The sequence below is a fragment of the Rhopilema esculentum genome, chromosome 11 (assembly GCF_057945365.1).
Source record: "Rhopilema esculentum isolate cy_ngs chromosome 11, ASM5794536v1, whole genome shotgun sequence".
In the NCBI taxonomy this organism is placed as follows: Eukaryota; Metazoa; Cnidaria; class Scyphozoa; order Rhizostomeae; family Rhizostomatidae; genus Rhopilema; species Rhopilema esculentum.
Genome location: NC_142825.1, coordinates 8,874,978 through 8,897,293, shown reverse-complemented (window position 1 = coordinate 8,897,293; position 22,316 = coordinate 8,874,978). Strand labels below are relative to the sequence as shown.

General features: G+C 36.0%; 2 protein-coding genes across 2 annotated transcripts; both read right to left on the bottom strand.

The window, feature by feature from the left end:
• Window positions 1–314: 314 nt before the first annotated feature.
• Window positions 315–7,550, bottom strand: LOC135694092 (uncharacterized). Its single transcript, XM_065212765.2, has 3 exons — window positions 6,959–7,550; window positions 3,449–3,520; window positions 315–1,546 (listed from the first exon to the last, which is right to left on the bottom strand). The coding sequence occupies exons 1-3, from the start codon at window positions 7,407–7,409 to the stop codon at window positions 1,263–1,265; spliced, it is 807 nt and encodes a 268-aa protein (XP_065068837.1). The 5' UTR covers window positions 7,410–7,550; the 3' UTR covers window positions 315–1,262.
• A 5,369-nt stretch (window positions 7,551–12,919) lies between these two features.
• LOC135694091 (mitoguardin 2) lies at window positions 12,920–21,614 on the bottom strand. The gene is made up of 12 exons (XM_065212764.2): window positions 21,235–21,614; window positions 20,677–20,730; window positions 19,206–19,534; window positions 18,124–18,185; window positions 17,709–17,777; window positions 17,214–17,286; window positions 16,801–16,887; window positions 16,445–16,543; window positions 16,039–16,173; window positions 15,396–15,449; window positions 15,117–15,233; window positions 12,920–13,305 (listed from the first exon to the last, which is right to left on the bottom strand). The coding sequence occupies exons 1-12, from the start codon at window positions 21,428–21,430 to the stop codon at window positions 13,165–13,167; spliced, it is 1,416 nt and encodes a 471-aa protein (XP_065068836.2). The 5' UTR covers window positions 21,431–21,614; the 3' UTR covers window positions 12,920–13,164.
• Window positions 21,615–22,316: the final 702 nt, after the last annotated feature.

Here is a 22,316-nt window from a genome sequence, read left to right as displayed (position 1 = left end):
ATTGATCAGAGAGGCTTTTGCGTTTGAATTATTTTCTGTTATCGATGTATGCTTTTTCGCTTAAATCTCTGAAAATTGCTTAGTGTTACTGACTGTAGGAACTCCCTGACTACCTGAACTCGTTTTCATTTTTGTAGTGAGTGACAAAGTAGTTGTATTCTGATTTGTTCTTTGTTTTTATTAAGATTGGTATGAAAAGTCAAAATTTAAAATCACCCTTAGCAATATACTATTCAAACGATCTTTTTTATTACATATATATGACAGATAGAAATGTGTCTTGAAGCACTGCATACAACATAAAGAGGCTAGTGCGAACTTGCATAAGCATCATAATATTAAAAATACATTCTTTATCATCAAACGTCCAGCAAAAGCTACTCATTATAAAAACTATTTCTCTTTGTTCTGTATAAAAATTAAAAGAAAATATTTATCTTATGCATCTACGAAACCCGATAGTGAGATATCGTGGAGGTATACTGTATTAAACGCACTTTGTTACACGAATGTTTTCAATAGAATGAATTCTCTTTTCGAAGAGGTGCAGTGCTCAAGCCCCCGTTGTTAAAACTGAAAACTAGCCAATTTCTACTTTTGCCCTCTTGTTATTTTGATAGCATTGAACTACTGCTGAAAGCAAGGGAATAATGGGGGTCAACACCCTTCGGAACACCAAAAAACGCCCATTGAGGGGGAGCATCAGCCCCCTCTTGCCTCCCCCTCTTGCCTCACCCTCGCTATGCTACTGCTTCTCACAAACCGATAAATAAATCAAAGATAATGTTTTAAGGGCAGGTTTGATTTGCCTCACAAGGAGATTTGCTCGAGAGCATATTTTTTGCCACGGTTTGGGTAAGAGCTACATGCCCGTAATTTATCGTGCGTCGTGGTCTCGAGCAAAACGGGGCACGCGTCTAAACTGCCAGGTCAGCGGTACAATTTGAATGATCAAAAATATTCATTAATCAAATACAAAAAGAAAATAATTAAGCTGTTTCTCTTTATCAAATTCTAATTAAAGATCTTCATCAAAGATGCTACTTTGGATAACATAAAAGAACTGCCAAAAGCATGATCGGCATTTACGTGATATTCAATATAAACTATAACACGAGGCTACATGAATACATGGGGATGAATCTTAATATCATACGCTTAAAAATGGCCACCTCTAGGGGTAATTTATCATTAATCGTCTAAGAACCTATCCATCAGTACAAGCTTTTAACTGTTCAAATGAAATGGATCTTCGACACTGCTCAACAGACTTTCATTCCAGCAGTATATGAGATAGATCCAGGTTGACTGTAGATAGCCTTTTTTCCCTTCTTTATGTTGACAAAAACAACATACTCTTTTTTGTCCAGAAAAGCTCCACAGTTTTTGCACACGTTTTTTGGGGTGTTAACTTTAACCGTCATTTTCTTGAGACGCAATCTCTTTTTCATGGCCTTTCCAAGGTTTTTTGCTTTCTTTATTTCTTCTCTTATTTGGAATTTAATTCTTTTGGACCCACGCATGTTCATTACTTTTCCGATGAAAACTGAAACAAGACAGAGGAGAAGTATCGGCATGATATTGTATGACCTATCCACCTTCTTTATTTTAATCAACTGAAAATTAATGACATTTCGATCTTAACAGCTGATCCATAAAATTTGGCACACACTGAATTGTGAAGTGAAAGGCAAAAAATGGCAGAGGACGAAAAATTCACGATTGGAGACATGACAAGTTACATCGTTCTACATCGTTCTTTAGAATATTGTTTCTAGGAGGATGGCTGAATTTGCTCTGGAAAAAGTGACGTTAGTTTTCCACGACATTTGACTGGGATTTTATACTTATCCCAAGTCAGATGAAGCCACCCAGGTTGACTTATATAGTTACTCTTGATGAATCAAATGCTGCAACCGGATAAGTGCCTCTCTCAACAACATGAATCATACTAATTCCTGTCGTCAAATTAGTACCTAGTCAAATATTAATCGGTCATAGTAAGGGAATGTTTTAAGAAATATTTGCAAAGAACAAAACGGTAATACTCAACACCTTATCCAATCAATAGCCACAGCAACAGAGAAAAACGAGAAGAAACTGAAAAGTTTGGATACCTTGAAGAAATAATCTTGATAACCTAATAATTAACATGAAAATGATTCCCGCAGCTTTGGGAAAGTTGCAAGACAAGGTTGTGTTCTGTCACCAATATTGTTTAATAAGAACAGCAGGGAACTAATAAACTAAGCTCAACATTATGAATCTGGTTAAGTATTGAATGGAGTGAATGTCAACAATATATGATTTGCTGATGATACAGTATTGCTAAGTAGCACAGAAGAACTACCGAGACTGATGGATAAGCCAGATGAAAGCTGCAGAGCGAATGACATCAAGTTGAATCATTCATTCAGAAAGTAAAAAGACAAAGGCTATGGTTATGGAAAAGCAGCCAGCAATAAAAGTTGCAATAAAATAAAATGGGGTAGCATTAATACAAGTTAAACAGTATAAACATCTAGGCACCATAATAACTGAATATACAAAATGCCTACAAGAAATCAAAAGTAGAATAGGAATATAAAGCAATCATCCTAAGAATTGAAGAAACTGATAAAAGCAATGTCAATATGGAACGAAGAAAAGGTTACTGAAAACTTATATATATTCACTGCTAACATATGGTTGTGAAGCATGGACTATAGGTAAAGAAGCAGAAAGAAGGGTAAATGCATTTGAAACACAGTGCTAATGCAAAACTCTGAAAGTTAGCTGGACAAGAAGAGTTACAAACAAAGATATATTTGAAAGGGTAGAAGAGGGACCAAGTTCACTCCACCATGAATCATCATTTTTTGGCCATATAACAAGAAGTCCAAGCCAAACACTGTTTGTCAACATCATCAATGATTCATAAATGGGAAAAAAGCTAAGCGTAGAACTTGGAGAATGTGGACTGATAAATCAAAGAATGGACGAACACTAAAGAATTTGGGAAATTAAAAAGAAAAGTGCAGTGCAGACAAGTGTGGAGATCCTCAATTAGCAACCTTTAGACCTTCAAGGAATTTAAACAGAATGATAGATAGAAGTATCTCAATTTTTCTACTGATTTTTATCTAGAAGTAAGCACTATTATCAGCATTTTGCATGAACCATTTCACTTTCATTTCTGACAACTACTTAAATGGTTTTGGTTGTGTGTCTTCCGTGTATGTTTTAGCAACTGAAAAAGGTGCAAAATAGTATCAATGAATTCTTTATTTTATTACTTGCTATTGATGAATCACTTTTGAAGCTGATGCAATGTATCAAGCAATCAAAATTATTATGATTTGAAATATTACAAACATGAATTTTTTAAAATAATAAAAAGAAACCTTAATATAAAGTTCTAACATGAGAGGTGTTTTACAAAATAAGCATACTGTTTCCAAAAACATACCCAAGTCATGATCTTGACAAAGTTGTTTCATTGTTGCTGGAGAGTTCCCAATGCATTCAGTGCAATTTTTCTCTTTAACAAAAGAAAATCATAAGTAACTGCAGTAAAAAAGGAGGGGGATTAAGATTTCAAATACAAAGGGAATTTTCCAGGCTACCTCAGACTTGGTTAATCTTTGTGAGTGTACAAGCAGATTTTGCAGGCACTTTTCCGTGTGGACTTTTATTCATCTATATTGTTTAACAGTCCAGTTTTTTGTTAATGTCTCCCTTGATATTGAAAATTTGGATACAATTTCAAAGGTTACATTGTCCAAATGACAGGGATCTTTACTTTAATGGCCCCAGTTTGATTGTCAATAGCCCAAATCAAGTTAGCTGTTTGTCTCTTACTCTCTATTCTCTCTTGATGAAAGAGATGATTTGCAACTATTCATTCCACCATTCCAATCATTTGATCAATATTTCCTCTGAGCATTATGTAATGACTTGAAGAACTCATTACGACAAGGAAGGTTGAAGTAAGTACGCCCCTTTAAATTTGAGTTGTTGGGCATGGCTTCCTGTAACTATTTCATTGTTGCAAGTAAGAGAAATAATGTAAAAGCTAAAGTATGTGTATGTCTGTTGTATTAGGGCAAAATTATAAAAATTATGAGGTACTCCTTTAATGAATTCACCGAGAAGAAAATTCCAACAATTTGAAACAACATAAAAATGCCTCTCTTTAATTTTCTGAATTAAAGAATTTTCACATTAAAAAATTAGATCTTCTGAGAATGATAAACAAAAAGCGGCCTACTGAATTTTGTAAAAAGTCACTATGTTGACGGAGAAACTTTGAACAAAAGCTTATTGGAAATAAACTCTTTCAATAAGCAGACTTATTACTTTTTAATGAAAAATACCTAGGTAATTAGAAAGTTTGATATCTCTTGCAAACAAAAAAAACCAAGTCCCAAAATCACCAACTATGAAAAAAATGTTGAAGTCAAAACAAAAGCCTGCTTTAAGTGAAGCATTCAAGATATTGGAAAGCCTTCATTAATGAAGATGGCTTTATCTGATGAAATTGATAATGACAATAGGACTGCCTGACAACCCTAAACACCAATAGAAAATAACTAGATTGCTTCATTTCTATTCTTACAGGTCGCATTATCTTATATTGCTCTCAGAAATTGTTATGCCATATGTTCCGTTTATCATGCAGTTGTAGTTCATGATGAAATTGATATAGTATCTGCTTTTGACAAACATAAGTTTGTGTAACAGTACTGGGCATAACCTATATATATTTCAGCAAAAAAACAGTTTAGCCATTCAGACCATAAGGTGCATTCTATTTTAGTTACAGGCACATTTATTTCGGCTTCTTGCTTGCAGGCACAAATTTTTAATGAGCCCTGGGCTACCTACCTTTATAAACAAATATTATTCAAAACTTTGAAATGTTTAACCAAAAGGTAATGGTAGAAAATAGTTGACATTCCTACAAAATGCCTTAAAAAGACTTCTTTCTATAGATTTACCTTGACTTATTGGCTTTCTGCTACTGGACATGAAAAATTGTTTCATTATCAATTTCAATGGTCTAACCATGCATCTGTATCTATGAATTTTAGAGGCATCAACAATCTTTCTGAAAAGACTCCTAAATTTTAACATTTTTCTTGAATCTTTTCTTTTTCTATTTCCTTATTGTCATTTCCTTAGTCTTCTGTCCAATATGTTTTTCTATCTTGTCATTATGGCTTGTCTTCTATTTCCTTTCATTTTCATATGTCTTGAAAACATATTTCATATGTTTCATACATCCAAGGCACAACTTGAATTGGCACAGTTAAATGGTACAGATACAAACAGGTTGAAGAGGACCCGTTTAAATGTCACTTGAGTTGGGAAAAGAACAATTAAATGACTGAAAATGTTGTTTTCTGTTGCATTTTTAAAGCTTACTTAATATCATATAACCTGAAGATGAACCTTTCTCAAATAGAGTAATAAAGGAGTGAACAAATTTGCCAGGAAACATAATATGCTGAGAAATTAATGTTGAGATCATTGAAACAGGCTTTATTGCAATTCAAACACAAACGTATTTTACTCCAACAAACTAAAAAGGGCATTTCCACCTTTCTCTGAGAGGAAAGGTTCCTTTTGGCATGGCTTCCCCTCAGCTTTTTTGAGCTTGAATGTACCAAAAGTCTTGGAAAAAGCCCCTGGGGGTAGTGTGATTTCTGGCTATTCTACTATTATTCATTGGCGTGTATGCAATGTGAGCTCTACATGGATTCCATTCTTGGAATTTACATGGATCCCACCCATTTGCAAAAAAGATGTACAAACATCAAGATTATGACAGGACATGAAAATAACAAACAAGAAAACAGCTACTTAGAGCAGGATTAATATTTTTTGCAGGCTACTCGCTTTTGTAAAAAAATGCCTTTAATAAGACAAAAAATAAATAAATAAAGTTCTTTTTAGATGTTTTCTATGATTTTTCTATATTATCAACGTTTTAAACTTTTCTGAGTAATAAAGAAGATGTTGATGGATCTCGCATAGGTTCCTTTGGTTGCTAGCAAGTCCATCCCTTGAAGTACTGTTGCTGTGAAAATTATGTTGTGAAAAACATAAAAAAAGCAACAATGGCACCTTGTCAGAAAACTGAGAAAAAAATGATGTAATATCAACCCCAATTGATCATGCTGGGCAATGCTACACAACTGTGGACTGTGTGGTTCTGTTACTCCTAAAGACATAATTTTGATTACCGTAAAAGCTCTATTAAGCCCCCTCTCTCATTAAAGTCCACCTCTCTATTAAGTATTAATCCCCCCTTATCAAGCAAAATTTAAAATAAGCCCCCCTCTTAAGCCCCTGTTGTCAAACAAAGAAAAGATGTGCTTTGAGCAAGTCTCTTGATGGGTGTGATGACAAAAAGATTATGTGCGTTTATAATGGCCAATGTAAATACTTGGGCACCTTTGAATTCAGCCAGAATTTGTTTAGAAGATGTCCCAGGGGATATCAATTGATCTTGGTGACTCTGAGGAAATTGAGGACATTATAATTGATTGATTTTCAGAAACTTTTGAAGCTAATAGCAAAGTATTTGAGAACAGATGCATAAAGGTATTTTTATAACCTTCTTACATTGAATTTTCAATATGCCCCCTCTCTCTAATAAGCCCCCTTCTAGAACTGAAAATAAATAAATAAGCCCTCCCCCTTAATAGAGCTTTTACGGTAGTTGGATGATGATGCCACGCTTATTTTTTGTAGTTGCATAGTTGAGTGTTGGTTCTATGTAGGTTATTAGATCTCCAATTTTTTTAATGCATTGTTAATGCTAGCATAGGGGGTAATAGCCCATGTCCCTCCACTCTGGTGCAACCACTGAAAATTCCCGACCTCAGGGGCGGGGGGAGTTTAGAGGACAATTGCCGCAGTTTAGAAATCGGTGGTGCAGGCCCAATGTGAGAAAGGATAAAGAAGATTATACCTTTTTTTGCTATAGGTGCACGAATGCAAAGTTTCTCTCCTTCTTTTGGGAATCTTTCGCATTTTAGTGAATCAGGCCAAACGAATCCAAATTTGTTCATTATGCCAATGCAACCGTTTCGTGCTGCTTCGCAAAGTGATCTACATGGTAGCACCAACGTCCGCGAGCAAACTGGCGCGTAGACACTGCAGAGAAACAATCCAAGGTATTTCGAGCATTCGACTTTAACCAATGGAAAAAAACTGTGGACCTCCAAACCTGCTTCCTCTTGATTCCGGTGCGAAAGTGAGTTGGGATACGTTGTCATGTTATACATGGTCGCATTCCCCATCTGGGTTCCGACGTCTTTACACAACGGAATTGTTACAGGTTCGCATTTCTGTCTGCCGAAATCACTCTCCGCAAACGTGGACCCAAAAGCAACCAAAGCAAGAATGTACATCCACCACATCGTTATTCTTCCACTTCAGGAGCTTTTATATTCGCAGTTTGAGAGGTTTACTATCCTCTACTTCTTGATGTAGTCTTCGTACGAAAACGCAAGCAACAATTGGATCTGACGAATGCGGTACGTTGTGTTGACAAACTGATTTCCGCAAATGCTTTGTTTGCAAGCACCGTTTGCAAAGCTTATAAAATTGTATACTTCGGACCAGCAAAGCACGGACTAGGATACTGGGCCAGCGAAACCAAGCGCCATGCCCCCACTTTTTTGCATTCCCTTAAATATGCCAATAGCTTATTAGCTCTGTTTTTACAAGTTAAATGTTTAGAGATCGATCGAAGAAACCGAAACATTGTTCAAGTTTAGCGCTACATGTTACACTGCTTACACTGCTTAAACAGCTTTCACATAGTGACTGCTAACTATTGTACGATATTTGGAACAGGCAGAGACGGATTTACCGGGTGTATGTTATGGGGATGTGACACCCCTCAATATTTTTATGTTTTTCTGTAAATTTTGCTTCTATTCGGTTACAAGAATTTTTTGGTAGCCGGTAGTAACAAAATGGTGCTTTATTTATATTTTACCTTCTTGAATTTAATTTTAAAAACCGCACTCAAAAATTTGCGTTTTCATTATCCATGTGGCACCGAAATCCAATCATTTTAAACGCCCCCTCCCCAATCCTTGCCTCTTAAATCCGTCCCTGGGAATAAGTGCTTGGTTTAGGAAATAGATAGGGAAATTCCATCCAGAATGCCTTGCTGCCAAAGTCAAATGATGACGACTTTTTCCATTTTTCAATGCCTGCCTGCAGGGCCGCGAAGAGAATTTATGGGCCCCGGGTCAGGACAAAAATTAAATAATAAGGCATGCCTAAGGCAGACGCTCCTAGGGGGTATGGGGAATGCTCCCCAGAAATTTTTAAAAATTATGGTTGCTTAAACTGTTAGGGTGGCTATTTTGGTTGCTAAAATTGCCGTGGTGGCTAAACTGCGCCGGTGGCAATGGTGTAGAGAGAGGGGGTTAGGGAGCAAAAACACCACTGTAGAGCTAAACTGCTATTTTGCATGGTTGTCTATGGTTATCTAATTGCTATGTTTTGATGGAAAAAATTTTAATCTAAATAAACATAAAAATATTTAATATATCAAAAGATCTTTTTTCAGTTCCGATGTCGTTATGTTATGTTGAAATTAAGAGAACAATATAGAAGCTTGTTAGATTTTTGTCGGAAAATCCATGTTTCTCACCCCTCCTGTGAATTAGAAAGAAATAGAAAATAACAGGTAGAAGATGATACGTTTAAATAACTGAGAATAAAAAACAAGTGGGTTAGGCACAAGATTTAGGGATATTTAATGGAAGAGATATAATCTAGACAAGGAATAGGTATGTTGAGATTCCTCTCAAAATACATACCACGACACACCCTCAACGAAATATACAAACTGTTACCCTGGGTACCAGACTCACTATAAAGAAATAGAGAGTCTGATCTAGTGCGCCCCATTCTCGTTCTGGTGAACTTACGTGAAAGAACTGAAGTCTATTTAACAGACAAGGCCTGTGAAACAAGACTGTCGGATAAATAACAAAGATACTCAGTAGTCAGAGGAGTTTGGGAAATCTTAAAGCAAATATTTTATGTAGTTCTGTAAAGTTGACATTATTAATACGCCATTTGGCCTTAATCGAAATAGGCCAATCAGAAACACGAGCACATGACTGTATAGGTTGACCAATCAGTGCTGCTTGCCTATTGAGAATGTTTCTCAATAGGCAATATTCTCAATAGGCAAGCGGCACTGATTGGTCAACCTATACATTAATGTGCTTGTGTTTCTGATTGGCCTATTTCGATCCACAACTGGGTATATATATTTCCTAGCATAGAGTTTTCCACCCATGTTCTGAAGTTTTAAACTCTGAAGAGTGTCAGACGAAAAGCTTTAGTTTACTAAATGTTTGCTTTTTTCAAAGCCATTTACAAGTTTTGTACCACCAAAAGATTGTTTGAATGAAATTTTCTTAGAAATTCTTAAAGCTTCGAAAATGAAAAACGCTCAATTCGTTAACTTAATTAGACCACAACCGGCACACTGTTGCAAATAGATGCGAATGCCATAGTATAAATTTGTATTACATACATATTGCCCTGTATGTTGCCCTGCAATCACATTTTTTGTAAACATTCAGAAGCTTTTGAACTTCTTAAGCCGTAGCCAACAAAGATGAGAAATTCTCGGGAAATTCTCAACAAAATTATATTTAACACTGAGGCAGGCAACGACTTCATGGACCTTTGTCATTATTGTCTCTAATATTATGTTATGTTGATATTGATGGAGAGACTGGATTATTACTTAGAAATTGTTTCAATTGAGTTATTATTTATGGGCCCCTAAAGCCAAAGGCCCCCGGTTCAGTGACCCCCCTGACCCCCCTCTCCTCAGCACTGCCTGCAGTCCTGGCCATCCTCAGTAGCGGCGTCACGGGGGGGGGGGACTGGGGGGGCACTTCCCCCCAGTTCTCAGCAGAATTGATTTTGTATTTCGTCTAAATTCGATGAGAAAATGTTGGGGGAGGGGTAATATTTTGACACCGTACTTTTTGTGATGTAATCCTATGATTTTCAAACTGCCAATTTTCAAACAAAAGTTTGTCATAGGCGTTCCCTTCCTCTTCATTTTCTTGCTGCTAACCATTGGGGCGGCCAAGAAAACTGAAAGTAAGTAAGGATGTGTTGAGATTCTCTACAATCCAATAAACGAGGATGGGAATAAGTGGGGAAATGAAATGGTCTGTTTTGCTATTATTTCGACATCAATTCCAATTTTTAATATTCTACATTACCAATTACTAGAAAATATAACCTGAATAGATACATATAGACTGCGGTGAGGGATTGCCTAGGATTTGTGAAAAAATTCCTTTAAAACACTCAAAAATCTTTCGATTCATGTCAATGCTTGCTATTTTAAAGCCATGCTGTTCCTTCAGTTCAGTTCAGTTCAGTTTTCATTTTTTAAATTCCACTACATACAATTTATCAATAACAAGACAAGCAAACATCTAAAATACAAGAAATTAATACAATATACCAATACAAAACATAGACACAAGATAGATTGTATGGAGGGAATTACTTACAGGAGGAGCTCTCTCAGTAGTTAGACTAATCGAGGAGAGACCACCCCCTATTATAAAAGTATCTCATATAAAATTGATTTCTTTAATTGACATTATGATGTTGACAAAACTACTTGATGGGCAGATGGTGACATTTTTGATATCCACTTTTCCAGAATTTAGTAATTAGTTTCAAATAGGAAAGCTTTGATTTTTTCAAAGCCCTATTTGCAAATATTACCCCTAGATTGAATAGTCAAGGGCAGAAATCTCCCGGGCAGTTAAATAGGGAGCTTGGAATAACAATTCTCTAGGCAGAAATTGCGCGGTCGAAAAAATTGGGCGGAGGACTATCGCCTACACAAAATTACAGGATGTCTTAAGCCGAAAACCCACTCCGGAAAATGATCCAATTTTGTGTTGCGTACGCGCTTTGGATGCAAAAGTGGTCACATTACTGATCCGCGACGTATCGAAACAGATCGAAAAAAAATCATTTCAACTTTTTTTTGAACCGTTCCGGTACAGCAGTTTTTTATCAAAATCGAATACGAACTTTTCAAACAATAGAGCACGTGCGTCATGAATCTGAAACGATCCCAATCTGCAACGATCCGCGGATTCGTACGAAACTGATCAGAACAACACGATCTGATCCGATTCCGCGGATCGTTTTCCAGAGCGGGTTCTCGACGAAAAGATTGTCGTCGGGAAGCAGAAAGCCATCTATAGCCATCTGGGTGCACATTTAGAAAAACGAATTCCATTAAAAAGCTAGAAAGCCCTTGGACCGTGGAGGCGAGCTGAGGGGGCTTAACCCTCTGGATAATTCCCAAATGTACTTAATCTCATACAAAAAATCGCGATTCTCTTGCTTAGCCCCTCCAAAACTGTTTAGGTCCGTAATATGATCCGCGGTCCTTGGCCAAGCCAAGTATCATTCCTCATCTTTTCCTTCCAACATTGCAGTAATTAGTGGGAATAATTTTTTTGGCAAAATTCACCTTGTATCATTTTTCTAAATATATCATTTTTCTAGGGCTAGAATTGCTAACACCCCTTGGTATCATTCATGGTTACTTCTTCATTTGCGTTGATTGCTGATGATAAGAGCGTTAAATGGTCTCCATGAAGGTAAACGGAAAATTTTCACAGCAGCCAAGCAATAAGTGAAAAATTTTCCGTTTGCAAAGCATTCATGTTGTCATAAGTAAAATATTAAACAATATAAACTAAAAGTGAAAGATCCAAACAAAATTTAGTCAAGAGCAATATGGAAAACCAACTGTAGCAAGAGAACAAGATAGAGAAGAAACAACTTGTCGCCTTTTCTTCCGTTTTAGACCTCCGTTTTGGCACTCACACGCGAAAGAAGCCATGCGAAACTTTATATGGCTGATTTAACAGCCTTTTTGGTACTGTAAACAATGCTGTTAGTCCACATATTGTTTACAGTACGAAAAAGGCCCTTCCTAACACCCAAAAGAGTTCCGTTATCCGAAAACCCGGATAGTGCAATAAACTACAATGGCGACATGTTTCGGATTATTGGTAAAACCCCGATCGTCGTTCCACCTAGCAGTTTTTAAGACCATCTGCATTAACATGAAAAATCGCTGTTGTGTAGACAGAAAGACTTCGTATTCACCTTAGGACTCCATTGGTAACATTTTCAATAGGCAAGGGGCACTGGTTGGGCAACCTCAACAGTCATGTGCTCGCGTTTCTGATTAGCCTATTTCGATCCACACCACAACTGGGAAAATATATTTCATGGCGTAGTGTTTTGATCTATGTCTTAATGTTATATACTCTGAAGAGTGTCAGACGAAAAGCTTTAGTATGATATAAAATGTTTGCTTTTTTCAAAGCCTTTTTGAATGAAAAATATATGCGAGATTCCAAAGGCCAAATCATGTGTGTCGGTAAATTTCTATGATAGAAGGAAATTTTAAAAGATTGTTTTAACTTTACACACTTTTCTTCACGTTTAAACTTTATTTGGCACTATGATCTCGTTTATTATTAACAGCGCTAATAATTTCCAGTCATGTTGGGTTTATAATATAATGTGTTGTTGTTGTTGCTCGTCCATCGAAGATCGATGATGACCTCAACTATGATGGGAGCGGCTGTGACCGACCAGCCCTATGCGGGCATGGAAGGCCTTACCGCAGGTGGTGCAGAGGTGTAGGCTGGTTTCAGGGTCGGCAGGAATCCTGTTTTTGTGGGCGTGAGCTTGTAGATAAACAAATAAAGGGTGACTTCTAGGATATACCTCTGGGGAGCATTTTTGTTGATGGCATCAATGCCTGGGAACTTCCATAGCCAGAAGCTAAACTTGTTTGTATAGAATCTTCCGTGGTATAAAAACTCATCAGTAAAGGTACAAAAAATTTCAAATGCTACAGGCTTACAAATTTATTCTCGAAGATAGCATTAAACGAGCAACATGAAAATGATTCAAAAAATTAATTTCGCTTATTACCGTTTTGTCCCACGTAAGACATCATAAAATAATGTCATGTTTGTTTCTATCCAATTTTCAACACATGGCCAAATCAACGTCAATATAATACAACAGTCAATTGCTTTATTTTGGTATTCAATGCTTTTTTTCAGCAAACTAGATGCCTTTATTAAGAGTATCACAAGAGGAAGCTCTCGACTTTGCGCTTCTGATTATTCCATTTGCCAAGGTATTTACTGTATCATAACTGCAACAATCGAGCGAAAAGATGTCTCGGAGAAACCCAAGAAGCATTTCCTGAAAAACAAAAGACAGTCAGAACAGACACTCTTTGAGAACCAATAAAGATATGTTTATTAAGATTTCTAAATAACAATAAAAATTTATGTAAGATCAGGCAATGAAAAGAGTTTGCAAAAAAGGCTATTTGCTCTCTTCTGCTAGGATCTGGGTACGTGAGTCTGGTTGTAGTAGGACTGGATGCTAATCTATAGAGCATTACTATGTTAATTTATGTTGATTTTGTTTAGTGTATTTTGTTGTAATTATCTTATAATCATTAGTCATTTTCGACCCTAACCTGTAACATGGGACCTAGGGTAGGAGGGCACGTTCTTCACAACATTTTGCTTTTGTAAGCGATTTATACATTGAAAAATACTTTCTTGTTCATTCTCTAATTAATTCGCTTGCTTTCTCAGAGTGACAAGGTATTATCCTTGCAACATGGGGAGGGGGGTTCTATTGAGGTGTTGTAAAGTTTTTGACCAATTTACGGTTCCAGATACTTTTCAAACGACTAGATATTATAAACCTGTCTTTTTTCTTGGCGTTTGTGAATAGAATTAAACATAATGATATCTGTGTGTCTAATAAAGAAAAATGAACCTTCTGCAATAAGTTACATCAATTGAAACAAAGCACATACAGCACAGTCACTGTAAAAAAGCATATTAAATAATTGAGCTGCTACAGTTAGTGAAAATTATATATCATCTAAGAAATCAAACAGAAGAAAAATTACACTACTTGAGAAGTAAGCAGAGCATGATTGCTAAAAAAGGAAGAATCGAGGCTGCTTGACAAACAACCAACCAGTGGCTAACAAGGTATATAGTGGCATAAGTTGAATATTCAAACAAATTAAGTTGAATTATGCTTTTCCACCCAATCAGGTTTCAAATGAAGAGGCGCTGAGAAGGGATTCTAAATTTGTTTTAAAATAAAGATATTGGAAAATAAACCTATCCAGTTTGGTGTCAAGGAAAGTTGCCTTTTGATGGCGTAAATGACTTTAAAGTGCACGTTTTTATAACCCATACCAATCCCTAGTTCGTTGAGTTCTTTATTTTTGGAACGCACCATCAACTTGCAGTACCAAAAATTTCTTAATAATCCCTTAATTTTAACTACGCCTCAGATGCAAGAACGCATTGAAATTCAGAATTTTGCGATTAACTATAGCTAGAAAACAAAGAAGGTAGTAAAGAAGCTTAATATATGTTCTCCATGAAACAATTGAGACCTGCACAACATACATCAGGATGAAATAATAGAGGGGGTCTTATTTTGGACAGCAGAGCCCGTTCCACAGAGAAACGGAATGCCAAAGGGCAGAAAAACTGAGGGGTTTTAAATTATACTTATCATGGTTCGCTTTCTCCGCCTGCTACAGATTTCGCAATAGCATGGCTTAGTTGTTTCCAATATTCTCTATTCTATGGTGCAGTGTTGAGTTGGTTAATACTTAGGCCGGTCCATTCGTCAATATTATCTCGCCATTTCTTGTGTGGTTAAACTCTATTTCTTCTATTTTTAAGCATATCTTAGAGAGAACTAGTTTCGATCGCTCTTTATGACCAAAAAACTAGCTTCGTTCTATTTATTCATCTTGATATAATTAATGCGAGTTTTGACTGCAAATAAATGGGACCTGCTTCCTGATTTTCGATTGTTTGCAGTGATAAAAAAATCAAAATTGAAAGCTCCTTAGGGATTTTGTCTTTAGAGAAATGCAAGTTACTCTAGAAAAAGGCCTTCTAGATGAAGGCTCCTTATACAGCCGTTCCCTTTTAAAAATCGTGTACCACAGGGAACATAGAGCTCACCTTGAATGAATGACATTTATCTTTAAGGCTTCCATCCGGACCAAGAAATCCCCAGACTAACACTGGAGTAAGATGTTGTGACAGCCGATAAAACCTTGCCATAAATCCGTTAGTGCTCTACGAACACAAATATAAAATAACGTAAAGATAATAATCTGGACTGAATTGCAGCAGATGCATAGTATCAACGAACTACCCTGGGTACAAGAGCCGCAAAAATTAACGGCAGCAAAAAAGAGTGTACAACGAATAAGCAGATGAATTTAGAACAAAATGTACCTGAAGCATACGAGTTTTCGCTGTTAAAAGAGACCAGACTGACGTTGCCAAAGCCTAAGAGCAAGATTAAACGGGTTAGGTAGCGAAGATGCCGCCCACAATCTCGATCCTCGTTGAATCATAGAAGTGCAATAGTTTAGACGACTTCTTGCATGAAAAGTGGATTTTGATATTGTATGTTAAAAATCTTCGTTATGAATGATGGCATCGGTAAAAGAAACTCCAAATGGGTCCTGTTCAGGAAGGCAAATCATTCTACCTTGTGAATATTGATTCACCTGGAATTATTGGCATTTGCAGAGACGTTGTCTTTAAGTCAGTGTAACGAAACTCTTTGCATCGGCAGGAATAAGCATTTGAGATGAGTTCTTGCATGGAATATGAGCTGAGTAATAGGAAAAAACGACGAAAATGTGGAAGTGTGGAGATGAATGCAACTTGATTTGTACGAATTGAAAATTCGAAGTTGGTTATTGAACTGGTACCGCCATTAATAAACCCTATACTAATTCCCTTTTAGACGTGCATGTTGATAACAACTCCTGAGGCAATGCAAATGCCAGGGGGCAAGGGACCCGTAACTTGAAGTCCAAGGCATGTACTCTACACACTCAAGAAAAAACAATACAAAACGATGACTAACTGTTTCTTTGATTGAATTTGACAGCCAACCATTCTGTATCACCGAAGTCAAGGCGTAAGGGGGTTCTTCCAAGTCATCGAAAGAATCCATTATGATAAAATCTAGTACGATATCGTAGAAGGACATGCAGCAAACCTGAAGACATAAAACTATATATAATCTTTATCTTGTCGTGGCTTCAATTTAAAATTACATAGCAAAGACAAAGCACATATAGTTTTTATATTTCAATTATATGCAACCTTACAGGAAATATTTTGGCTATCCTGAAAACTTTTAGCCCAAAGATAAAATCTATAAATTCACATAAAAACCAGTTTTAAGACTGCTTTTAAAAACTATTGTAAGAAAGAAAAGAACGAGAGCATGAGGCGCTATTAACAAAATGAAAGAAAAGCATCCTTACCCCTCTTCCTTTCAATTCTTCTTCAATTTCTAGCCAGTTCTGCAGATCCTGGCAATAAAAAACCAGCGAATCGAATTCCCCCTCGAATGACGTTAAATCCTGAGAATGAATTTAGAAACAAAAATTATAAATTGCTTTAAAGAAACAAGTTGGACTCCAGCTGTAGCATTTAGAAGTTTACGCGATCTTTCTAGATACCGCATTAGAAACATCACGTGACATTGCTCGATACCATTGGTATTTGAATTTGTAATTAACACAAAAAGTTTCAAGGTATACTAAACCCTAATAGCAAGGCGTTTGATGTGCAAATATACAGCTTATGGTAATAATATAAATGCAACGCCGCCACATACCTTTCCTGCCACAGTCAGAAACTGGATCAACATTTTCCTCCCAATTTCTAGAAACCATTCTCTTGTTTCTGTATTTTCAAATATAACCTTGAAATAAATCGTACAAAGAGGCGAAAAATTAACTGACATTCTTAGAGACTTTAAAATTTGTCAACAATGATAATATTATTGAATATTCTATTGTACGATATTACAAGCTGAAGTAAAAACTATATATAAAACATAGAATATAAAACAAAGAAAATATATTCCTCCTTCGACAACATCAATAATTTATGACGAATTTGACCGTGTAACAGGACCTCTATATAATATATAATATAAAGAAAAATACGAAATACAATAAGACGAGAAATTCGTTTAAGATTCGTTCGTTCAAATATAAAAAAATGCTTATTGGAAATTTGACATACCTCGAAAGCTCTTCTAATGCAGTAGACTTTTATGCTGAAATCAGCATCATTTTCACAACCCAGCAGCTCTGTTCTAGACAAATTGCAAGAGTATCATTTGAGTCCAATGTTAGAGCACTGCAAGTGCAAACTTCATATTACAGTCTTAAAGACTCCAAACCCATTGATTCAGTTTCGTTCCGAAGGAAAAGAATCTTGATCGCAAAATTTTCAAGCGCACTTACGCTTGCTTTAAGCGAAAAAAGTAATATATGCCTTTGGTACCGCAAAACTGAAAATAGCACAGAAGAGCAGAAATACATTCAATCATTCGAAGTATCAGTATCAGATAAGTATCAGATAATATCAACATTACAGCTTTTTCTTTTAGTTTTGATGTTTGTTTTTTTACATTATATAGCCTTACGCTGCTTCGTTGCAAAAGCTCTTATCTAGACAAATACAACTTCAACAACAGGAGCAATATTTAGCTCAACTCAGTTTTAAGAAACATACCTCTTTTTTCGAACTTTAACCCCTACATTATTGTAGCTCTCGATGCCTTCGTTATAAAATTCGATGTGTCTGAAAAAAATCATTAACAGTTTTGCTGTTCTAAATAATCAATTAATAAAAAATGAGCCCATCCCGCAAATTTTTCCCAATTCGACAGTACACATTTGTAATAAAAAGAAAAGTATTTTGCCAATATAAAATCTCTTTAATTGTACTGCTGCTATGGCCAGAAAATTAAAGAAAAATTAAAGAGACAGGCATTAAAGAAAAACGCTGAAGGTCTCTCTGGCACAAGAATTGTGCTTGACGTTTCAGAAAAACAACCGTTTCTGAGAAAATGAGGATCTTTCCCTTCTTGTTATGTCAGCAAAAGAGAATAAGTAAGCATTTCCCAAAGAAAGCAAAAATAACCAACCCATATTGTAATAGAAGTGCCTGAGATTCTTGATCACAAAGGATTAATTTTTCCAGCTGTTCCTGGAAATAGAATAGACCACAGAAACTAAATTTGGTTATTGATAAGAATTAAAGCTCAGATTTTGGAATCCCTGTAATGATAACACATTTCAGGAGATGTTTCCCAAAAGCAAATTAATGCAAAACCAATAAATAAAAAATGTGGGTGGCCTGTTTATGGCACAAAGGTTGATAATTTGGAGACCCTAGTGGTGTACTCTGATATATTATGGATAGTAAGGGTGCTATAATTGAATAAATGTATATTGTTACAAAAAGACATCCACCAAATAAGCATTTTCCATAACTTACATATTTAATTAAGCTATCTGGTTTCACCCCTCTTGCTGCCTGCTGCCTTTTTCTCTCAATACAATAATATTTTGGAAACCCTTTTGGTTTGGTCTAGTGTTTGAAACCCAAAAAACTATTTCAGCAGAAACTATACATGTTGGATGGTACCTCATGGACTCTTAACATTTAGTGACATAAAATGTATAGAAGCATATGGATTTGGAGAAAAACATTGAAGATCAGATGCAAAACATGATTAAAAACAAGTAGTTCCTGATGGAATATATGAAGATCCTAGTAAAGGACCTCAATTGACATATTGAAAGCAGATTAGAAGAAAAGCAAATAAAGGAGGTGGTAAGGTATGTAACTACAGTAGACTCTGGCTATAGCAAACACCAAATGTTGCTTGAAAACTTGTGACTGTAAAAAAGAGTGACTGTAACAGAGCTAAATTTTATAGTTTTCCATATATGGGTCTGAATTTCATGTGATTGTTATGTAACCAGAAGTGTGACTTTATGCAGAGTGGCTGTAGGGGGGAGTTGACTGCATTTGAGTACATTATAAGTATATTAGGGTTTGCGTATCCACATCAAATCGAAAGCACTTGGATTGGGAATTAAGAGAGAGAGAGAGAAAGAGAATTAAAATAAAAACTGTTCAAAACACTTAAAATGTTGAATGGATCCAGTACCCTTATATCAAAATGATGCTCATCTAAAATTATTTGGTAAAATAATTCACCTCATCAGGAACAGATTCAGCTGCAGAGACAAAAGACTCATCACTGCAAGAACTGACTTCATCTTCATTTCCAGTGTCAGTAAAATCTTTTTGGCTGCAGGAAACTGACAACTTCTGCTCTGCATGTCTAACTACCGGAACTCTTCTCTTTCTAGCAAACTCTTCCTTTGTTGTATTGCTTAAAATACATTCTTCCTTCAAAATCAACTCCAAAACTGCCACCACCTTTTTTATTCTTTGTACTCTATCAACTTCCCAACTCTCATTTTCCTTTATGCTATTCAGAACATCATCAAGCTTCTCCAAGGTAACAACCAGGTTTTCCAAAACTGTGAAATAGAGCTTTTCAACATTTATCCAGATAGACATTCTTGGTTTATTTTTTGATAAACAAAAAACCTATGTTTGATAACCCTACTCAAAATGAGCTTTCACTTTTAAGAAATAAGGTTTTTAGCAAAACCTTATCTCAAAAAATGCAACATAACTCAAAGAATTGTGCTGAATGAGACTGTGCTCAGTAGCAAGAAGATTAGCTGAGATTGGTGCAATTGAACACCAAAAGAAGAATGGTATTTCAACTGGAAGCTATGAATTATGAATTATGTTCAAAAGGGACTTAGCATCATAAGCATGTACATTTCAGCTTATATCATATCACTTATTCCAATATATATATTTCTTGTTCAATTTATGTACCCATTGAAAAAGCCTTTGGTAGAAGTGATGAACCAAGTTTATTTAAAATCAAGTCCAGTTTGATGGAGTTCAATTCAGGTTCAGGTTGAAAAGCATTTGAAAGCACGATATCTGCATTACAATAGGTAGGGAACAATATTTCTTTGCTGAATTCACTGAAAAGCTACTTATGTCAGTTGATGAAGAAGGATTGGGTACAGGGGTTACACCTGCATCTTATTCTACCATTACGTTTTGCTAATTGGAGAACTTATCTCCAAAAGAAGTATACCAAACTGATTGGTGTGTGCAATGCTGGTAAAGCTAATTCTCGCTTGTTACAGCTGATGGTATAACATCAGCTATTGACTAACTGCCCTTATCACTGCACACTCTTTTGGCGGAGACTGAACTACTGTAAATTGTTTGGAAACCATTTGGAAATAGAAGATAAATTGATTGACAGAAAGTCTGAAATATCCTTCACATTTTTACCACTAATGTAAACAACAGTGTCGTCCACATATTTGAGAACCTGAGCATGCTGGTGGGATTGCACACCTTTCCCAGGAAGGCCTGAAAACTGGTATTTGGTTTACAATTTTCCATATATATATATAGGATTTTGATGCAAGCAACAAATGTAAAATTGCTTTTATAATATCACCAACAGGAGGAAATGAAAAACATTCAGGGAACACCATTCTGTTTTGTTTCACTATAAGTGTTATTTCAATTTTTAACCAGTAATATAGAAATACCCAATGTCATGCAGGATATTAAACAAACCTACCATTGGTGTCAAAAATGATCACATCATCTGTCTCTACTTCAAATTCAGGTTTGCCTATGCAAAAACATTAAAATGCAAATATATTATGCAACAGTGTAATGTCTTTAAAATATTAAACATTTTAAAACCATTTTACACGATGGCACTGAATAGAGGCAGATTCAAATATAGGCTCCAACCACACAATGAGTAAGCAGAAGGAACATAAATCTAATGTAAGCTATTTTCATCTGAAATTGAAAATTTGCCAATGATCAGAGAAGTAACTAAACTATGCTGCAGTGTTGAGATATAATTTTCAATCCTACATAATGATTTTATTCTAAGAAATCCATTCCTCCTTCTGTTACAAAATAAATAGCATTTATCTTATTCAAATAACCTTGACAAATTCACACACTTGTATATTATATCAAGTGTGCATAGGAAATTTCCGAAAAGTACCTCCGATGATCTTTCACACTTTCCAAATGGGGAGGCACTAAAATTAATCAAATTTATATGATAAGCCACGTGAAATATGATATGCTAACTATTTTCCGATCATAAATCACAAACCTTTAGAAAGTTGCGAAAAGATCTCGGCTTCAATAGCATCAGCATGTTTCTGCTTGCGTCTTCTTCGACTTTCCTCTTTCTTGTTAGCAATGACCAAATAGGCGACAGAAACAACACCAAAAACAGAAACAGCTACAAAAATTGTTGCATTCAAGTTGCCTGGTCTAACAATTGTAGCACCAAACCAGCCCGTCATGTTGTAGACATTATTCTTAAAACTTTTTATTGAAATCTGACAAAATTGCAGCAATAGGCCATCTTGAAACGGTCTTTCTGTACCCCTGTGTAACTATTAATTTCACTTAGTACCCCTGCGTGGAGCATGTTTCACCGATGGTCTCTAACCAGGGTCGGCCTAGATCATGCATAGTCAGCTAACGTACATGACGTCATACATCTTTGAAACCGAGGACTAAGTGAAATAAGACGGCGGCTGCAAGCAATGGCGGAACTCGCCTGTGGTTTGCTATGGCATTAACAGGGCCCATACATCCCTACAGAACAGTTAAATGTTTTAGGCGAATGCAAGAAAATGACCGGAGGAAATCTTTCTGTAGTTTGCTTAATCTACAGGGGCATGTTTACCAGATTTTCTGCTTACTTCGTTCGGGGAATTTCTGCTAAAGCTGGAATTTAGCTTTTTCTCCAGGGGTTTCAATTCATAACAGACACAAGGAGAGAAAAACGGAACAAAGTGTATATTCTACTCTAAAGCATTAAATACGCCCTGTTTTAAAGCACTTTCTTACAGTTGAATCTAAAGAATTCGTTTTAGTGCGCGTGCAGCTAGTAGCCTACGAAAACTCTCTCTTACGTTTTCGCCTGAGTCAGAGTAACTACCATTGAAAATTATTAACAAAATTTGCTGTAATCAAGCCTAAAGTCTCTTTTAGAAGCATTGCGTCAGTCTTCATATTCCATAGTTTAGTGTTTAGAACATTGACTAAGCTGACCTATTGGCAGTTGACATAGGAATTGAATTTCATGCCGCTTGCAATAAAGTTTTTCATCAAATGGTTAGAATGTGATGACGTCATACTACCATTTATGCATAAGGTTGGCATAGTTTGTATGGCGTCATG